Source organism: Miscanthus floridulus, chromosome 10 (assembly GCF_019320115.1).
Source record: "Miscanthus floridulus cultivar M001 chromosome 10, ASM1932011v1, whole genome shotgun sequence".
In the NCBI taxonomy this organism is placed as follows: domain Eukaryota; kingdom Viridiplantae; phylum Streptophyta; class Magnoliopsida; order Poales; family Poaceae; genus Miscanthus; species Miscanthus floridulus.
Genome location: NC_089589.1, coordinates 70,472,245 through 70,493,383, shown reverse-complemented (window position 1 = coordinate 70,493,383; position 21,139 = coordinate 70,472,245). Strand labels below are relative to the sequence as shown.

Sequence of the window (21,139 nt, the reverse complement as noted above, 5' to 3'; positions counted from 1 at the left end):
CTGTTCTGTTTGTCTAGTCTCAACTTGTTTCAGCTTATTTCAGCTTATTCTCTTTTACAGAACACTATTGAATCAGCTGAAATCAGCCGAACACCATTCACACCTTCAAAACCGTACAAGAAGTATTATAGCTAAATGGAACAATTCACCAAATTACATATTTCAAACTGAAGTTTAAGATTCACGCACGAAAACAGGAACTGTTAGCTGCAATTAATATAATCACCTTATTATTCCGTTATTTTGTGCTCTGTTATCAGCCAAGAGAAATGATCTCTGCATATAAGCTACAATCCGTTTGCGGCATGGATACAGTTGCAGGTTGCAGCTAGCTAATACTGAATACTTTGCCTAACTTATTTGCAATGCTAGTATATGCAAAAAAATGAGAAATATAGCCATTGCATATAGTATATAAGTTAACTGCAGACATCAGTGCTTGGGAATTAATAAATTCATCCTGAAAGGCTGTAACATATGCACATCAAACATGCAGAATTTCTATATCTATTGTTACACATTATACATACCTATTCAAACAGCATCAGAGCCTCTCATGATTTTTATCTTTTGATAGATAGAGGTAAAATAACTGCAAAGGAATAAATAAGGTTAGCATTTGCATCTTGATTTTGAGCAAAAATGTTGACATCAATTCCATCACAGTTGAGGAAGTGCTCATAGGTGTGTTGTTTTTTATTTCGCCTAAAGCAGTGCGCTCTGCTTTCTGATCTGCCATGTCTTTTTTTCATTATTTTGGCAACCAGCAACATGCAAATACAATGATTAACATAACCACATTACAGATTACCATGATTTCCCATGATTTTTTTAATGTAAAACCAGTGATATTAACACTCTTGCATACTGAAAGGGAAATCTCAGGTGAAAAAATGCCACTTACTATCAGTCCATTAGCATTCCGAGTTGGTCATTGCCACTTGCTATCAAATCGAAGTTAAAGCGAGGCATAGACACTTGCCATCAGTCCATTAGCATTCAAAGATGGGCATTGCCCACAAGGCTTCACAGCTTTGCCTAGATGGACTTAAATATCAACAACATAGGACTTAGCGTTAAAGAGAGACATAGACACTTGCCATCAGTCCATTAGCATTCAAAGCTGGGCATTGCCCACAAGGCTTCACAGCTTTGCCTAGATGGACTTAAATATCAACAGCATAGGATTTAGCCTGACGAGACAACAATCATGTCTCAAACCAACTCAACAATGAACCCAATTTTATGTCTCATTCGGGTAAGGCTAAAAAAGAATGTCTAGATATCAATCCATAGCCATTGAAAGAACGAAATTAATGTGCAGGCTTCATCATTCTTCCATGATGAGATATGCTTACAAACCTTGATGGACTCGGTCACTCCCGCGCGGTCGAGGTTCCCCGCCGCGTGCGCCACCGCCGTGCGACGTCCGCCCAAACACACCGCACCGCCCGCGTTGCGTTCGCCGCGTGCGCGCCCCGCACCGCTTTCGCACAACGCCAACGCGGTCCACCGACATCAGCCAATCAGGACTGGGTTGCCAAGTCCCCTAACAACATTTCTGACAGCAGGCTCCCAACACCAAAGGCAAAGGCTACTAAGTTCGGCAACAAATGTATTCGTTCATTTTATTAATCATAACGCACGAGCACAAGATGCTGAGCAGGTTGGATCATAATTTGAAACACCAGAAGCACAAAACAAAGCTTTATTATTAAACAATCATATTCACATGATGCAATAAGAATTAGACCCAAATAAGGTAATCAAACTGTAAATACATGTAGGCAATGCGATCAAACTTGGTGGAGCAGATCAGCATACGGTCATCATCCTGCTTTGCCACCTGCTCCACTTAATTGAGAACAAACTGAGTCTGGATAGAGGGCTTTGGGGGCACCGTTGTGACAAACTGAACAAATCACGTGGAACAACAACTAAGAAAGCCACGCCTAGAAAGTAGAAACCTCCTAATTGGTGCTCTTGGCAAATCACCACCACCAGGTGTGCGGATCGGCCAAGAAATTTTACGTGTGAACCTGCCACACAACCCGAACCGAATGGCACACCCCGCCCATGCCTCCGCGACTGAATCAGGATCTAGGTTACGGAATTTTACACACGAACAGATGCCGTGCGAATCGTTGCGAACCTGGCCACTTGCGAATCGTTGCGAACCCGAGCCGAGGTCCTCGCCCCCGACCTCGCAAGCCCCTCGTCTATCCTCTCCTACTCCTCGGCGACGGCGGCGCTGTCGCCTGCCGCAGCAAGCCAGCGGCGGGGGCGTGGGACGGCGTGGCCGCGGACGGTGAAGGTGCAGTCGCAGTAGGCCAGCAGCGGAAGGCAAGAGAGGGGCCAGCATACCTGCCGTAGAAGATGGTCGTCTCGATAGAGAAGGGTCCGACGAAGAACTGGATAGCGGCTGATCGCGGCTGGGAGTCATCGCGGCTACGTCGAGTGAGGACTCGGGGCGGGTGTCGCGTGATGTTTGAGCTGATCGTGGGCTCTGTGTTGATCGCGTGATGTTTACGCTGATAGCGGGTGATATTAGATGCAAACGGCTTTTCCAAAGAAAAAAAATGCAAACGGCGTGGCGGTGGGCAGTCTTCGAACCTGCGTTTGAGTCCCGTGCGTGGGTGGAGGGGCGTGCGGGGTTCGGGTGAGATATGATTTGATGTTCTATTAGCCCTTAATTTTAATGGAGATGAATATTTTTCTTGAGACCTAGTAAAGTTTTTATTGGTCCATTATAGTAGAGATAAGATAGAGAGAGAATAAATAAATAAAGAGAAATAGAAGGAGAGAAAAAAAGAAAAAAAGAGCATTTTGGACCTTTCATCCTTTTCACCAGGAGGAGGAGCTGAGCTGTTTTGCCAAACCGTCAAAAAAATATTTTAGCTCCTCAAATGAATCTGCTCTATAGGGAAGCCATAACTAAAGTTGTTTTGGCTAGAGCCAGGAGCTCTACCAAACGAGCCCGAAGCGATGGGAGGAAGGAAAGGCTGAGGTTCTGGGTGGAGGGACGGTGAACTTATCCATTCCATTCTTGGTGCCCCTTATACGGATCTGTGTTCCCTGCGAACTCTAATATCAAAATCAAAATAAAATCAACCTCTCTAAACTTTTATTGAGACCGGAAGGTTCATACCCTTCACAGAAGGCTGCCTAAGATAAATTCTTAAAAAGAAAACATACAAATTTGCTAAGTGTTGAACAAGTAATTGATTATATTACATACACTTGAGATACGGAAATGTTGTATTATTTGAAGTGCTCAATGATTCAATGATAAAGGCAAACTTGTGATTTTTCGTATTGTGTTAAAATGAATAGCCAAAGTGATGTATTGTTATGGAGATTCAAGCAAAAGATAACAATGCAAATGCAATTGATGAAATATGTGGGGGATCTGCTGTGTTGATTTACCTAAATCAAGTGTCATTCACTTCGACTGATCCGATTTAAGCAAACCAACCTCAATAATCCCCCGGAGACGACATCATAGCCCTGTTCGTTTTGCTAAAATTTGAATTATACTAATGCTTATGCTGAAATACTGTGAGAGAAAAACAACGTTGGTTCGCTGAGAAGTAGAGTTACAATCCACGAACCAATCATCAAAACTCACGTAGCTTGACCACCGTACAATAGTGAATAGTTTAATAAGGTACATCATTGTTGATATGAATAATAGATACAAAGAAATAATGTGGAAGTTCATTAAAGGTAGGTTATCCCTGCACTAGTCTAGCTTTTCTCTATTACTCTCAAACAACCGATCATCACAGTAATGACATCTTGTAGAGGACGCCCATCTTGCAATCCGACCATAGAAGGTTGGATGAGTAAAAGTTAGGAAAAAGGACTGGTACATTAATTTTTGATCGATTGTGTGTTGAATTGTCTCAGTCAGCTGTCATTCTCTAGGTATATGTAGAGGGATGATCTTATTCTAGTAGAAAACCTTTTTTAAATGAAATCTATAAGTTTCCCATGACATTAGGCGAGTTCCCATCAAATTAGAATTGAACTGGACTCGGACTAGGAAAACCGGTTTAACCGAATTCTAAAACTAGCTTAGCCGGTTTGTGTGCAGGGTGAAAACTTCTTGAGGCCGTAATTCCTCGTCCGAACTCTAAATTGAATGGTCTATTTATGTGTTTTCTGATCATCTCAACTAGAGGAATGCAATGGTGAAGTCCACTCTTCAATTTGGATGAGTTTTCAAAACTAGCTTAGCCGGTTTAACCGAATTCTGAAACTGGCTTAGCCAGGTTTGTGCTTGTGCAGGGTGAAAACTTCCTGAGGCCCTAATTCCTCATCCGAACTATAAATTGGATGGTCTATTTATGTAACACCCTAGGTGTTAAGCTTGCATTTAGCCTTGGCATTGCATGAGCATAAGCATCATTGATCCTTTATGATCATGAGCATCTCAATTAGTATCTCTATGTTGGCTTATATTGCATGTGTTGTCACTTAAATGCCCTGCCTATGCTAGGGTTTATATGTAACCAATGTATAAATGTGTGTGGAACCTTAGGAATACCTTAAACATGTTTAGAATGTCACTAGGAACAACTTTTGTATTCATGACTAAGGCTAGTTTGGTCTCTAAGTCATGGTTATAGTGTAGGCTTTCATTTTCAAGTTGTATGTTTGACTAGAGTTGAACATCACTTTAGAAACTTTGCATGGATGTGTACCCTAAAACAAAGTTGTAGAACTCAAGTAGTGTAACAACTTTTATTTTTGGGTCATGAGCTAATTCAGTGCCTAACTTGGTCATTTAGGGCTCACAAGTATCAACATTGTACTATTTTTAGAACTTGAAAATTTTTCTAAGTCTAACTACTCTAACAGTGTTGATGTGCCTGACTTTGTGATGATTTAACTCCATAACCATCTCGAGTTAGACCTAGAGCACTTAAGCAAAGTTGGAGCTGGTATGTAGCTCTACAAATTTTGTTTTTAGCGTCGTGCAATAACTCGCTTTGGTTTAGGAGATTGGAAGGGTTATTTTGGCGCTGTCACACGAACACGGGGTGCTCTGATGGTCGCGGCGTCACGCCATCATGGCCGATAGTGGGCAGGACCTGGCCGCCATGTGGCCACCATTGACCGGCGTCAGGCCCCCACCATAGCGGGTTGGCGTGCGCTTAAGGATAAGCTGCGCTGCCCATTTCGCTCACTCCATTACGCTCTCTCCCTCTCCACTGCTCTCTCTCGCGTGCACAGCGGGAGCACAGAGCGTCGCCGCATCACCACGCTGCTCTGCCGTCGCCTAGCGCCCGCGCCACCACACCATTGTCGTCTCCACCTAGTCAGCAGCTGCGCCATCTTCCTCTCTACCTCCTCGATGCAATAGCAGGGCTAGGCGAGCTACGGTGAGGGTGAAATCGCCGTTCTCATCCGTGATGGAATCTCAGCTTTCATGGCCGCCTTCACGGTGAGCTCGTCGCTGCTTGGCTCCTTTGCGCATTCATTCATCTTCTTTGCATTAGAGCTTGGTTAGGGTGTGTACTAGCTTCTGGCATGACACTACGGTGAATCATCGCCTCGCGGTGCGGAACACAACACACCGTGCCGCCACACCACCCCGCACGTGGACAGACCTCATCGGCGTGTCCCACTTAACTAAGTAGTCTTAGTAGGTTCGCGTAGTCACCGCGGAGCCCATGCGCTTCTTGTTGGGCCTTACCGTGGCCTATAGCAGTTGGTGTACCTCCATGCAGCGCCGCCATGGCCAGCGACGAGCATGCTTCGGTGCATCTGCGCTACCACCTCCAGTACCAGTCGACGCAGATGAGTGAGGAGAGCACGATGGTGGGGTCGGTTTCATCGGAGAGTTCACCGTCGTTGAGCTAGCGCTGGTCAAACCTTTGCCCTATTTTGGTTCACTGACATGTGGGGTCCGCTGACCCATGGGTCCCAGGTGTCAGCGACTGTAGTTAGGGGTTTAGTTTTATTTCTTTTCTAGATTTTTGGGCTAACTTTGAAAAATCATATCTAGAGCTAGGAGTGTCCAATTTTGGTGAACTAAATTTTGTTGGATTCCTTATGAAGTGTAGTATTTTATAAAATATGAAATATACTGTTTCTAGTATTTTTCTAGGTGAATAAAATGTAGCTAGAGAAGTGCTTTTTGAATGTTTGTAATCTTGTAAAATGTGTAACTTGAGCTAGGAATGTGATAAACTTGTGATTCCAATTTTGCTGGTCTTGTGTTGACATGCTCTAGCTAGGAAAAATAATAAACTTGCACTAGACTGATTGAAGTAGGGTCTTTCTATTTATCTATTAATAAATAGTGTTTTCTGAGGAAAATTATAGGGTTCAAAATAAGTAACATATTGCTATGAAATTTTTGTATAGTATTATGGAACTAGGATGAAGCTAACAAAAAATATAAAAATCTATTGTTACACTTTTGTATAGGGTTAACTATTTTTTACTAAAATAAACCTTGCTAGCTTGATATTTTTGTAGATGATGTTATACATGTCCAAATGGTATGAAATTTTTAGAATAGTCTAGTGGCATTACTTGGAGGCTACTGTAATTTTATGAGAATTTATTTTTCACATTTGGTATATGTTTGTTATTTCACTTAAATGATCTAACTATCCTAATCTTTTTGAATCACCTGAATCTCGAGACGAGATTCATCTTAAGGGGGGTAGGTTTGTATGCCCTAAAATTTCATTTGCAAATTAGTAATTAATTTTAAGCATTATTTGATTTTCTATGCATTTTAACCTAGGCCAAATAATAAATTTTGGTTAATTAAAATTAACTATAAGGTTTAAAAACATGTTTGTTGCATTCATGCCAAAGCATACTATTTTTGATTGAGTGTACGGCTAGGATGTTTGAGGTTGAATTCAAATTTCATTTGAATTTGATCAATTTTCAAAGCTTTGAAAATAGGAAGGATTTTCTTTTAGAAAACTTTTCTTTCTCCCTTTCTAGCCCAGAGGGGTCTAGCCCTTCCCATGTTGGAGCAAGCCATTGGCAAGCTGGCATGTTTAAAGATACCTCTGCCTCAGGGAGGGTAGTCAAACCACGATCATTTCTCTCATCTAACAGGCCACCTCCCATCATATTCCGAGCTTCTTCTCTTACTATAACTAGTCTTGCAAGAAGTTTTGGATCAGGAATGGTGTCCTTAGATTCCATTGACTGTAATAATAACCAAGACGATAGAAGATTCATGAAAATTCTTCAACATGAAAACAACAATAATTAACTACTACAAGCAGTTCTTTTCGAAAAGTTATCAGCCTATTCTTATCATCTCCAAGAAGCAAAGCGATATGGAATGATCGTCACCTCTAGCATCTTGTCTCTGTTCCATTTGGGAGTTTCAAATATCCTTTGGGCTTTGCAATTCTAAGTAGGCATACGCTAGGTGTGATCATCTATTTTAAGCAGTGTGAGATAAAATTATAAAATAGTGACGCAGCCCTAGCATTCTATATTTGTAAGTTGAAGTTGTTTAGAACACACTGGTAACACAGTCCACATGTTTCCTATGAATAGAGGGGAATTTTAGTGTTTGGTTGACAAGTAGCACAATTTTTCCCTCCCTCCAGAAATAAAAGACCGGGCATTCAATGAATTCTTGGAAGCAGCAAGAATGAATCACTCAAGAAAGTTCAATTTCCAACAATAGTACTGTGGGCATTTTCAGATGATGCAAAATATGCAAGGAAAAACTCTATACATAACCCCCTCATGTTTGGCTTGGTGTCTACTTCACCAACTGAACTATAAAACCATGTATTCTGCCCCACAAACATCTCCTAACCGTGTATATAACCCCTTGATGAGGTGGTTTTCGGCCCTGGTTTTGCCGACGTGGTGGCCCATGAGTGCACATTGACACCTTGGTGCTTTAGGCATTTGTGGCCCTGGCGCCGCACCTGGCCAATGGGGCTGCCCCAGGTGTCATCGGGTGCCTCATGGGCCTGGAGTCCTGGCCTGCCACGTCGCACTGCGTAGACTGTGGAAGTATCTGCGCCTGTGCCGATGGTGAGAAGCCACCATGACGCAGATGGTGAGAGTAGGGAGGACAAGGGTGACAACCATTGTAGCACCAGCCCTGTGCCATTTCAACATCACGCGCCTGTTGACCCTCGATTTCCCTGCACAGATGAGCAGCTAGCTCACCAACACACACACACACACCACGGCTAGAGGTAGAAGCAAGGGGTGAGAACAGAGCACAAGCATTTGCTCTAAAACTAAATGTGTGGCAAACTGAGCTAGTTTGCTCTATTGCAATCGCTTAGTATATATACAAGTTTAGTGCTCTATTGCAATCGCTTAGTATATATACAAGTTTAGTACCTCTATAAGGTACACTAGAGTATGGCTGACCTCAGCCCAACTACTCTCTACATGGCTGATGTATGCCACTACCATATTGGCCTATTTCCATACTTCTAATAGAGTAACAGTACATAAGGTACAACAAGAGCTGCCCACAGTGCCAACCCTCTGCTTCAGCAAAAGGCTAATCAAGGGCAGCAGATTATCTTACAATTCTTCCCCTAATCCTACTGCACCTAGACCCTGAGATTGAGTCCCACCATGCCAATCTTCTCCCTCAGCTCTGAGAACCGAAGACGACCAAAGTGACTCGGTGACAATGTCCACGAGCTGTCGGCCGGTCTCAATGAACTCTAGGACGATCTGTCCTCCATCGACACAATCACGAAGGAAGTGATACTTGATGTCGATATGCTTGCTTCGGTCATCGGGTTCTTGGCGAGTGCGATGGCGGGCTGATTGTCTACCATCGGAGTTGGCGGACCAGCTTCCTCGCCGGTGAGCTTGCCCAACAGCCAGAGCAACCATACAACCTGGTATGCCGCTGTGGCCGTGGCGATATACTATGACTTGCACGTCAACAGCACCACCACCTTTTGCTTATGCGACTACCAAGCGATCGAGGACCAACCGAGGAAAACGAGCATGCTGGAGGTGCTCTTCCGCCCGTCGATGTCGCCCGCCATGTCCGCGTTGCTGAAGCCATTGAGTCACAGCCCAATTCCACCGGCCTTGGGGAAGACCATGCCCTGGTCAATCGTCCCCTTGATGTAGCGCAGGAGCTGCTTCATCGTAGCCCAGTCATCCTCTCGCGGATCCTCCATGAACCTGCTCACATAGCCCACTGCGAACATAATGGCCGGCCGCGTATGAACAAGATAGCGCAGCTCGTAGGCGATGCTCCGATAGCTTGTCGCGTCTATATTCGTCATGGTGCTACCCTTCGTCAGCTTCACCACTCCTCCGTCGGAGTCACGCACGGCATGCAATCCGCTATGCCACTCCGCTCCAGTAGCATCTCTGCGTACGTGCTCCTCCCCTGTTTCACCTCGATGCCGAGGTAGTAGGAGAGCAAGCCGAGATCACTCATGCAGAATCGAGCCGCCATCTCGTGCTTGAAGCCATCGATGTCCTCTACCCGCACTCCACTGATGATCAGATCATCCACGTACACGCCGACGATGAGCTCCTCCACCCCCCGTCGTTGCGTGTAGAGCGTGTGCTCTGTGGCGCATCTGGTGAACCCAAGCTCGCCCAGCATGGCATCCAGCTTAGCGATCCATACCCACGGGTCCTGCCATAGCCCGTAGAGGACCTTGCACAGCCGCAGCACCTTGTGTTTGTGTCCTTTGACGGCGAAGCCCAGAGCTTTCTTGGCGAAGACCATCTCCGAGACCTCACCGTCTCACCGTTGAGGAAGGCGGACTCACATCCATGTGATGGACGCACTAGTCTTTCGCCGCTGTTAGCGCTAGCAGGAGGCAGACAGACTCCATTCGTGCCACCAGTGCGAAGACTTCCTCGAAGTCAACTCCTTCGCGCTGGACGAAGCCCCTAGCGACGAGCAGCGCCTTGTGCTTGGCAATGGCGCCGCGCTCGTCCCGCTTCACCTTGTACACCAATTTGAGCCCAATTGGCCGGCACCCGAGAGGCGGATCCATGAGCTCCTAAGTCCCGTTGTCTTTGATCGTGTTCATCTCCTCAAGCATGGCCCACCGCCAATTCTGATAGCGTTTAGCTTCAACGAACGTGGGTGGCTCCTCAGCGCTCATCAGAAGCAGCTCTTTGTCATCGAGCATCCTGCTTGCTAAGCCAGGAGCTGCAGAGCCGCTGACAAGGTTGTCCATGGTGTGGAAACGCACCTCCTCGCCTTGTTGGTGTGCGTCGACATGCGAGTCCAAGTCAGCTAGTCGAAGTAAGAACTAGACCGGGGTCGACACTGGTGTTCCCCTATCCCGCCAGAGCATGGGACGGTGGTGGAGGCGTCTACGCTGCCGCCAGAGGAGTCTGCTCGCCCGCGCCTACCATGCCCGAACTTGGTGGTCCATCTAGAACCGCCATTGCCACTGAACTTGCCGTGTCCATAGTCGGCTCCACTCCTCCTGTGTCCCCATCGCCATGGATGACCAAGTGCTCAACAACAAAGGTGCAGCTAACGCCGCCGGCTTCCCCTATGCCCAAATCCTCCTAATCCCAGACCACCTTCTCGTCAACCACCACATCACCCAAGATGACAACCTTGCCTCCACGCAGGTCAAACAGCTGATACACCTTGCTACTAGCCTCGTATGGTGCTCCTGTCTTCTAGCATGGTTAGCTGCGGCTTTGTCGCCTTCATGTGGTCGATGCACCCAAACGTAGAAATGAGACGTCAGGCTTCCTCCTATACCAACCTTCGAACATCGTCATGACCTTCAAGCTCTTCGTCGATGCGTGGTTGAGAATGAACATTGTCATGCTCACTGCCTACGCCTAGAACTCCACCAGCATGCACTTCGCCTTCATCATGCTGCACGCCATGCTGACGATAGTCTGGTTCCAATGCTCCACGACGTCATTCTGTTGCGGCGAGTATGGGCATGGTCAAATGGCGCGCTACGCCACGATCAGCGCAATACTCCACGAATTCTACTGAGGTGAACTCGCCACCACGGTCCGTCCTTTGCACACGCAGCTTCTTCCTAGACTTCGCCTCTGCTTAAGCCCGAAAAGCCTTGATCGCCGCCGCCTCGTCCTTGCTCGCTAGGAGCTGTACCCACATGAACCGTCTGCAATCATCGACAAGTCGACAAGTAGCAGGAAGTACCGCCATCCTCCATGCGTAGCTAGAGTGATTGGCCCACAGAGATCGTCGTGGACGAGCTCTAGTGCATCGTCGATGCGGTACTTGGCCGCCTTGGGGAAAGACAGCCTCCTCTGCTTGCTTGCCAGGCAACTGTTACACAGCTCACCGGTGTACTTGATGTGCGGCAGCTCGCACACCATCTTCTCTAACTTTCCAAGCGCATCGAAGCTTGTGTCCGAACCGAGCGTGCCATAGCCATGGCTCCTCGTTCTGCCATGCCTCCAAGCAAACTGGCTACATGATCTTCAAATCCAACATGTACAGCTGGTTTCTAGAACGCTATACCTTGGTGAGAAGATGACACTCGGTCACGAATGCGCAGATCATCACTGTTGATGAAGGCCTCACACCCACGCTCGTCCAACTGCCCAATGCTGACAATGCTCAATCAGAGCTTCGGGATGTAGTACACATCCATCTACGCGCGGTGCTTCCCGTTCTGACACTGGAAGATGATGGTACCAAGGCCACGGATGTCCAACGACAAACCGTTGTAGAACTTCACGGAGCTAAGAACACTACCATCCAGCTCCGAGAACGCGCCCTTGTTGCCGGTCATGTGGTTGCTAGCCAAGTACCACCTCTGCTCTGCGCCGTTGCCCTCGCTTCCGATATGGACTTGGGCACGCGACTTGTCGAGGAGGATGCTCTGCTTCACCTTCCTCTACTCCGTAGCCCTCAGCCCCTCCCTCGACACCAGCTCATCGGCGTCGTTCAGTGCACAGAACTGCACCGTCAGGAGCGTGGGCTCCTCGTCGTCCACCTGCACGAGGTGCGCCTGCTCCTCCTTGGGATTCTTACAATCCCCGGCTCAATGCCCAGTCTTCCCGCACCATCAACAAGTATCCGTGTCGATCAAACGCAACGTGTCGTCACCGTCCTTCTTTTGCGGGGTCTTGTCGCGACACTTCTCATCACCACCGTGGCTGGAGGAGCCTTCCCCGAACCGCCGCTCGTGCATGCAAGCCGCCCACTCCTCTGTCAGCAGCAATTTGCCACCGATGATCGTTCTCACTGTCTCGGTCCTCGACCGCCATCAGGCGCCTTGTCACATCCTTGAGAGAGAGGGTGGACAGGTCGATCAGCGTCTCTATCGAGAGGGCGATCTGCGGATACCTGGTGGCCACCACCTGTAGGTACTTGGCGTCCGCTTCATCGTCGATGATGGTGACGCCAAGCACCACCAGCTGGCTAATGAGAGACTACAGCCTGAGGGCGAAGTCTTCCACTGCCTCGCCATCACAAAACGCCATCGCCTCGTACTCCCGCTGCAACTGTTGCGCCTTCACCTTCTTTGACGATCCGAGCCGACGCGCATGGCCTTAAGGGTGTCCCAGGCAGCATTGGCAAAGCCTTGGTCCCCTATGGCTCCACATACTCGTGAGGCACGGCGGACAGGATCGCCTCCATTGCCGCGCAATCCTCTTCTTCGTCCTCGGTACCATCCTCGATGGCTCGCTACAGCTTCCTCACCCGCAGCATCACCTTCGTTTGCTTGGAGGACTCAAAAGTTGCCTAGCCAGGAAAAAATCCCAGGTGTTAGATTTCATTGGCCTGGGGTCTAGATCTTTGCTTGGCTTCCCAACTGCCTAGTAGGCACCAAGCAAACAAGCCCCTAGTCTCTCTCCAAGCCGACTCTGCCTAGCTATCTTCCTGGTGGTGTTTACCGCTATGATCTAGGGTCATAACAATTTCTACCAAAACAAAACATATACTCCAGTTGTATAATGAAGCTGAGCTAGCTCAATTGGTCGAGGGTGTGGGTGTATGCCTAGACCACCCAGGTTCAAGTCCTCATCGAGGCAAATTTGGGTGCCTATTTTCCTCTTAATAAAATGTCTCCTAGTTCCTCTTAGGTTGATCAAGTTTTTTTATATATATACTCCAGTTATATCCAGCGTATTTGACATGCACCCACCTAACACCAAGTTCCTATGTTTTGCGTGTTTGACATGCGCACGCCTAACACCAAGTTCCCATGGCTCAAAACAGCAGACTCAAGTTCTATCCTGCATCACTTGAAGACTTCCAGTTGATTGGTACCCTACATTCAGCTCCCAGCATCTCCCCAAGGTTGGAAGTTCAATGAACTTGGTGTTTGTGGTTAGCTTTGCCAAATCTCTATTTTCATGATTACTTCATTGTTTTTGAGTTGTGTATAGATCTACTCTGCTATTAATACAATGCATTCTCATACAAACCTCAAAGTAACAAATGATATGTATAAGATTGGATGACTTGAGGATGAGGGGAATTGAATTTAACGGAAACAAGTACCATACAAACAAGATGTCCAAAATTTGCTAGTTGCGGGCCTGGTGTTCTATGCAAATGATTAAATCTTAAGTTTTGGACCAACGAGGCAACTGATTGACTGCTCTGTACATAATAGTAAAGCCAATGCTTTCAACTTGACAATTGTCTATTTCTTGAAGAGCAAACCGTAGAAGTATTCCTTTGTATCTTTATATAACACCCTGTCAAGAATTGACTCTTTGCACTGTACTAACTTTGCATAAAGGGGTTAACAGGAGCTGAGATATTGGAGCCAAGAGGCACTGCCTGCTAGCATTACTTGTTTTGAATTTCCAATGTAGGGGTAGCCCACTACTACACATGATCTGGGTCACAAGAACCACTTCAAAGAGGCTGGTGTTAAGTTCATTTTAGGCATGCCATCATCAGCGATCCAAAATAGTGTACTCCATCCATCCCAGAATTAGCTATTTATAACTCACGCCCTATTCGGTTGGCTTATAAACCGTACTTTTTCAGCCAACGAACGATATTTTTCTCTCACAACAAATCAGCCAACAGTACTTTCAGCCATGACTTATCAGCCAAACGAACAGGACGTCAAACTTTGTCCCAAAATACATACATATCTGAGTTCTGATGGGGTGGTTTCTCATAGGAAAAAGTCTACTTAACCCCCCACCTTTCATACATGGTCTACTTCACCTCCAACTATGAAACCGTCTGTTTTACCCCTTGAATTTTCCAAAACCATCTATTTTACCCCCCCCCGGGACGGTTTTTTGACAGCGGCTTGTTACAGTAACAGCGATTTACTACAGTAACGGTGGGCTTGCTACAGTAATGGCGGGTTTGAATTCCATTTTCATTTTCAATGAATCTTTGAAAAATCGCAGTAAATCATAGAAAAATCGTAAAATAAAAAATCTAATTTTGTTGGACTCCACATGAGTAGATCTACATAGTGAATATATAATACGGTATGCTTTAGTACAAATTTTTTACTGTAGCCTTACATTAATTGAAAAATCTAATTTTGTATGTAATTAATTGGAATAATTCATAGCTACAGCTTCTATGGTCCAATTGTGGTAAAATTTTTATAGTACGCTAATTATTGTATGCTTGAACTATAGTAAAAATTTTGTACTCATTGGACTATGTATAATTTAGTTATAGATAAATTCTAATTAATTACAGACAAAATTGGATTTTCCAATTAATCTAAAGCTAAAAAAAAATTTATAGTAAAGCATACCGTATTATATATTCACTGTGTAGATCTACTCATGTGGAGTCCAATAAAATTAGATTTTTCATTTTATGATTTTTCTATGATTTACTATGATTTTTCAAAAATTCACCGAAAATAAAAAAAAAAGAAAATTCAAAACTACCAGCACTGTAGCAAACCCACCGTTGCTATAGCAGATCCGCTGTTACTGTAGCAAATCCGCCGCTAAAAACCACCTAGAGGGTAAAATAGACGGTTTTAGAAAGTTCAGGGGTAAAACAGACGGTTTTATAGTTGGGGGTGAAGTAGACCAAGTATGAAAGGTGGAGGGGTTAAGTAGACTTTTTCCTTTCTCATAAATACCCCTCGCTTTGCCTTTTCCTTCTCAGCATGCAAACACAAATATGGCAGGCAGCACAAACAAATATGCAGGTTTCCTTGTTTCAACAAATATGCTAGGCAGCGCTGCCCACCAGATACATGGCTATCAGGCGCATGTAACTTGACCAAGATAATGAAGGGAAACTTAGACATTTAATCGCTTTCCTTAATCTGTCTGGAAAAGTCTAAAACTAGATATATTCTAGGACTGAGGGAGTAACATATAGCATCTGAAGCCAATGCTCAATGCACCAACAATATTGTTCATTCACAAAATTGATGAGAATTGTAAGATAATAGTATATAGCATGTCATACAGTCTCATAGTCCATCTATGAACTGGCATCTGTCTAAACCGGTCTAGGACAGGACTCTTTAGTATGAGTATATATGTGCGTACTGAGTGTCTGAGTCTACATTGTAATTAGGTTTTACTCTCCTCCTATCAACTTATCATTGAACGTACTTATGGAAAAGAAATTGTTTCATTGCAAAGAATCAGGTTATGAAGATTGTGTTATTTCATTTCATGGAAGGCCATCAGTAAAGGATGCCTGTACTCATGCTTTTCAACTTACCTCTAGTAGATCATCTGCCTGATTTGCAATGTCACTAAGATTTGCCCCAGGAATTTGGCACTTAAGACCTTTATCGTTCTTAAAAACACCTCCACCAGCAGCTACACGGCGCAACAATTCATGCCTGCTCTCTTTCTTTTCAGTCTGGCAAAGGAGTCCAACAACCTGGACCTGGTTTGTAAAATGCAACACCACCAGTCAGAAGACACAAACACGCCCACATCCATACACACATATAAGCAGATAACACTGGGCACTTGAAACAACACTTACATGTGGAGGACATTTCTTTGTCAGATGGTCTAGCACTGTCTGCTTAATTACCTCAAGAAGAGACTTACGCTGCCATCATAAGACAAGCATGTAAAGCATGTAGAATAAGCTAAGGGGAAATATGCATATAGCAGGATTTAGTAAGCACTCCAGTCTGACAACAATGTCTCGAAGCATACATGGATTTTATGGCTATCACATCAACACAGCAATCTGAAAGGTCCCTTTGACTTATGCATCTTCTAATTAATGTAACTAGTACTAACTTTAACATGAATAAATATAAACAACTTTGGACCCATTAGTAATAATATTTAATTTCTCTGTTACAGTTAAAGAAACATCGATATACCTTATTGGTATAAAAATATTTTTTTTGCGAGGTATAAAAAGATTTAGAATATGGCAAAGACAAAATACATAGCTGAATTATGCTATTTAATAAAGATAGGCAAATAAGTGGATGACTGTTAGATATGTATATATCTAGGGGTTTAATTGTAATTGTACTAAAGTCCTTGTGACTATATATATATATATGAAAGCCGCCACCAACCCAAGGGGTGTGAGATACTCTGCTATCTCTCTACATCGTACCAGAAGCCCGGGTTCCTTTCTGGCCGCTGCTCTAGCCCCTCCCACCACTCTTCCTCTGTCTGTGCACGCGGCCTCCTGCCCACGAACGGTCGTCCTCTCCTCGCGCCGCTGCTCCTCAATCATGCAACCACCTCCTCTCTCTCCTACGCGGACTTCTTCCCCCCCCCCCCCCCCCCCGCCTCCCTGGTCCCACGAGCTATTTGTGCACGTCCATCTCCTGCGCGCGCTAACTTCTTCCCCCTCCCTGGCCCCACGAGTTGCTCGCACAACGCCATCTCATGCGCACGCTGACTCCTCCCCTCCCTAGTCCCACGCGCCCGCATCTCCCTCGCGCACGCGCGGCTCTGTTGTGCCCCATGCCCACATCTCCATCGCTCGCGCACGCGTGGCTGACGCGCGCGTGCCCCCTTCCCAACCGCTCCTTCCCTTCCGCTCTCCTCACGCGCCCGAGCATCACTCGTGAACGTGCGATCGTCTCTCCCGTGCGGGAATTGCGCCCTACCCTTCCCAAACGGAGCCCACGTAGGCCGAGCGCAACCAGTGCACCATCAACAATATAGTGAGCACTCTCCTTCTCCATTCTTCCATGCCTTCTGCCTACTAGGCCAAAGCTCACACCACAGCCACCTATCTTCTTCATCGCCGCCCATGCTCCGCCATACGCCATGAGATCCCCTTCTGTCGCCTCTACGGTCAGCAGCCTGACCTATCCCATCTTCATGTCTTCGTGTGCCTCTGCTACCCAAACCTTAGTGCCACTTCTGCACATAAGCTCGCTCCACGGTCCGTTGCCTGCGTATTCCTCGGCTACCGTTCTTCCCACAAAGGATATCGTTGCCTTGATCTCTCATCACGCCGCATCATCATTTCCCGCCATGTTGTGTTTGATGAGATGTTTCCCTTCTCCACTAACTCTGCAGGTCCGTCTACCCTAGCTTCGCTCGACTTCCTCATCGATGACAGCGACGCAGTCGCCCCACCCTTCACGGGTGCCACGCCCACTCAGCCCGGCAGGCGTGGCTAGCTCGTCTCCCCTGGACGACCCCACGGTGATTGTCTACGGTCCTCCCGCTCCACTTGCGCCGCCAACACTGCCCTCGCCGCATCACGGGGTCGTTTCAGATGCGTCTACATGCGGCGTGGTGCCCCACCATCACCGAACACTGCCGCCACGCTACCGGCACCTTTGGCGCCATCGGCGGTCATGTCTCTGGGTGTGCCACTAGCGCCCCCAGTGCACCATCTACGCCTCCTGTTGCTCCGGCAGCGGGACAGGCTGTGATGAGGTTGCAGACGGGCACCATCTGAGATCCGGCCGATCGACTACAGCAGTGCCTTCGTCTCCACCGCCATAGCCTCGCCCCTGCCTACCAACTACCGTAGTGCTCTGGCTGGGCCGCAATGGCATGCGGCCATGGCCAATGTGTATCGGCCACTCATCGATTTCGGGACCTGGCATCTCATTCCCCAGCCTCCTCGCGCCAATGTCGTCATCGGCAAGTGGATCCAATAACTACCACGCCAACAGGTCGCTCGCCCGCCATAAGGCTCGCTGGGTCAGTTTGCAGGTTTCTCCCAGCAGCACGGCATGGACTACGATGAGACATTCAGCCCGGTTGTCAAACCGGCCATGATCCGCGTCGTCCTGAGCATCGTTGCCTCGCAGTCATGGCTAATTCACCAACTTGACATCAAGAATGTCTTTCTCCATGGCAGTCTTGAAGAGATCGTCTACTGCCAGCAGCCTCCTGGCTTTGTCAATCCCTCTGCACCTAATCATGTCTGTTTGTTGTAGAAGTCCTCTACAGCCTGAAGCAAGCTCCCCGCGCGTGGCACCAGCGGTTTGCCATATCTTTGCCAACTCGACTTCATGCCATCCGCAAGTGATGCGTCTCTCTTTATTTATAAAGATCGAGACAAAATCGCCTACTTGTTGCTCTACGTCGACGACATCGTCCTCATGGCCTCCTCACTTTGCCTATGTCACATCAACGCGCGCCTCAGCTCGGAGTTCGCGATGACTGACCTAGGCGCGCTCCATCACTTCCTCGGCATCTCCGTCACACGCTACACTGACGGATTGTTCCTCTTGCAGCGCCAGTATGCTATTGAGCTTCTCCAGCGTGCTACCATGTCCGAGTGCCATCCCACCGCGACGCCTGTGGACTCCAAGTCCAAGCTCTCAGCTACAGATGCTGCCCCAGTCGTCGACCCATACGAGTATGATAGCCTCACCGGGGTGCTACAGTACCTTATTGCACGACCTGGCCTATGTGGTCTAGAAGGTGTGCCTCTTCATGCACGACCCCCGAGAGCCACGTCAAGGGCACTCTTTCTGCTGGTCTACACATTGGCACTGGTCCTGTCCAGTCTCTCACATCAGATGCGGACTAGGCAGGGTGCCCCGACTCCCGCTGCTCCACATCGAGCTACTGCATCTACCTCGGCGACAACTTGGTGTCATGGTCGTCCAAGCGTCAGACCACTGTCTCTCGCTCTATTGCTAAAGCAGAGTACCGTGCCGTCTCCCATGCCTTCGCCGAGTGCTGCTAGTTGCACCAACTTCTCCGAGAGCTCCATCTACCGCTACTCTCCACCACGGTTGTCTTCTGTGACAACGTATACATGACAGCTAACCCCACTCATCACTGCCGGACCAAGCACATCGAGATCGACATTCACTTCGTCCGCGAGAAGGTCACGCTTGGTGAAGTTCATGTTCTCCATGTGTCGTCCTCACATCAGTTCGCAAATATCATGACTAAGGGCCTGCCTGTACAGTTATTTATTGATTTTCGGTCTAGTCTATGCATCTGTGAACCTTTCGCTACTACGGCGGGGGTGTTAGATATGTATATGTTTAGGGATTTAATTGTAATTGTACTGAAGTCCTTGTGACTATATATATATGAAAGCCCAACCCAAGGGGTGTGAGGTGTTCTGCTATCTCTCTACAATGACGCCTAGTGAAGAATAAATAATTTGTTGCAAACAAGTACTTTGGCTGAGTTAGGCAATGACTATCAAGTACCTCATCATCTGCGTCCTTCTGTGCAAGTTGTATCATGTAATCAAGTGCCATAAGGAAGCCTGACTCCACCTCGTCGACCCTCTTCCCAATAACTCCCTGTGCCACAAGCTCCAGAGCAACCGGCTCAAATGCACCATCCATCTCCATGTCCACCATCTACAAACACCAACGACCAACCACATACAAGAACAATATCAATAATACAATTATAAGGTATAACCATTTAGTCAGACCACATGAATAGCAGTTATATTCTGCAACTACATGAGATTAACACTTCAGCACATTCGGCATTCAAGACTCCCCCCATAATAGTTCTTGGACAATTTTAGTGCGAATTATAATCTAGGACAAACTAATAAGCCGAGAAAGAAAATGGAGGATAAATTGACTGTAGCAATGGGCTAAGCTTTCACAACTCTTTGCCAATTAGTCCAGGAGGACCAAACTCCATTAGCATACTACCTGGCCACGAAACAAACTAGTGGAACAGTTAATTGCGGAACAGCTTAACCTTTTTGTAATATAAATAACGACCTAATAAGATTGGAAATCCGAGAAACTACGCAATTCTATGAAGTACTGTGTTCATTTCATAAATTCATACTAGTAATGGCCGTCAGTGATTCAGTGAAGCAACCGAAGAAACGGTGGTAGGGCATCCTGACCAGCGTGAGCATCTCCTGCAGCACGGAGGCGACCTGCTCCCCGCCGCGGAGGAGGGCGTCGCACTCGGCGGGGTCCCACTTGCTAGGGTCGTCTCCGAGGGAGGCCGGTGAGGCGATGGGGAGGGGCACTTTGGGCGCCGCTGCGTGGCATGTGAGGGTGCAGCGGGAGGGGACCCGTGGAGTTAGTTGGGATGAGGGCCTCCATGGGAAGGCGACGACGGCGCAGGCAAGCGACAGGTCAGGGGACAGAAACATGGACTCTTGGAAATGAAGGGGCCGTTTGGTAGCCCTCCCGGAACGGCTCCGGGAGCTGTTTTACGGCTCCAACTACCAAACGGGTCCAAGGACAGCAGCTCCACGGCAGAAGTCCCTGTAAATTGCGCTGAGAGCGGAGACGAGGGATGGAGCTCAAAAATCGAGCTTCCCTCGGCTCCCTGTCAGATGCGTGGGCTCTGGGCGAGTTTGCCCTCGGCGTGAGCACGAGCACACGGGTGTGGTCATCCGAGGAGCTGCGAAGGGCGGGGAGATGTGGGGGTGGGCGGAGAGCGGCCAAGGCTCGGGGAGGTGGAGGTGGCGGCGCGGGCGGGGAGATGCGGGGGCAGGGCGACGGCGCGACCGTGGAGGCGCAAGGTGCTGTGGCCGCGGTGCGGCATGTCGCGAGGAAGCGGATGCGGTGTCGCGGGGAAGATGAACAGGGTGTGCGAGATTTCCGTGTGCGGTGGTGCGTGCTGCGTGCATTTGTGATAACCGGTACGGTGTCCGTGCTAACGTAACGTTTGCATTTCAGGATACCCATGAAAATAACCCGAGGGCGATATTAGCACCAATTTTTCTCGTGTAAAAGAACACAATTGCGAGGTTGCAGTTAAACAATTAGGATAGCTTTTCTGACATCACGAACCATTAGTTCTTATGGCATGATGGATGATTTTAGAGTAGAAT

General features: G+C 47.3%; 1 protein-coding gene across 1 annotated transcript; it reads right to left on the bottom strand.

Moving 5' to 3' along the window:
- Window positions 1–174: 174 nt before the first annotated feature.
- Window positions 175–20,934, bottom strand: LOC136488822 (protein PEP-RELATED DEVELOPMENT ARRESTED 1 homolog, chloroplastic-like). The gene is made up of 6 exons (XM_066485626.1): window positions 20,198–20,934; window positions 19,530–19,685; window positions 15,902–15,970; window positions 15,629–15,799; window positions 7,039–7,182; window positions 175–207 (listed from the first exon to the last, which is right to left on the bottom strand). The coding sequence occupies exons 1-6, from the start codon at window positions 20,450–20,452 to the stop codon at window positions 175–177; spliced, it is 828 nt and encodes a 275-aa protein (XP_066341723.1). The 5' UTR covers window positions 20,453–20,934.
- Window positions 20,935–21,139: the final 205 nt, after the last annotated feature.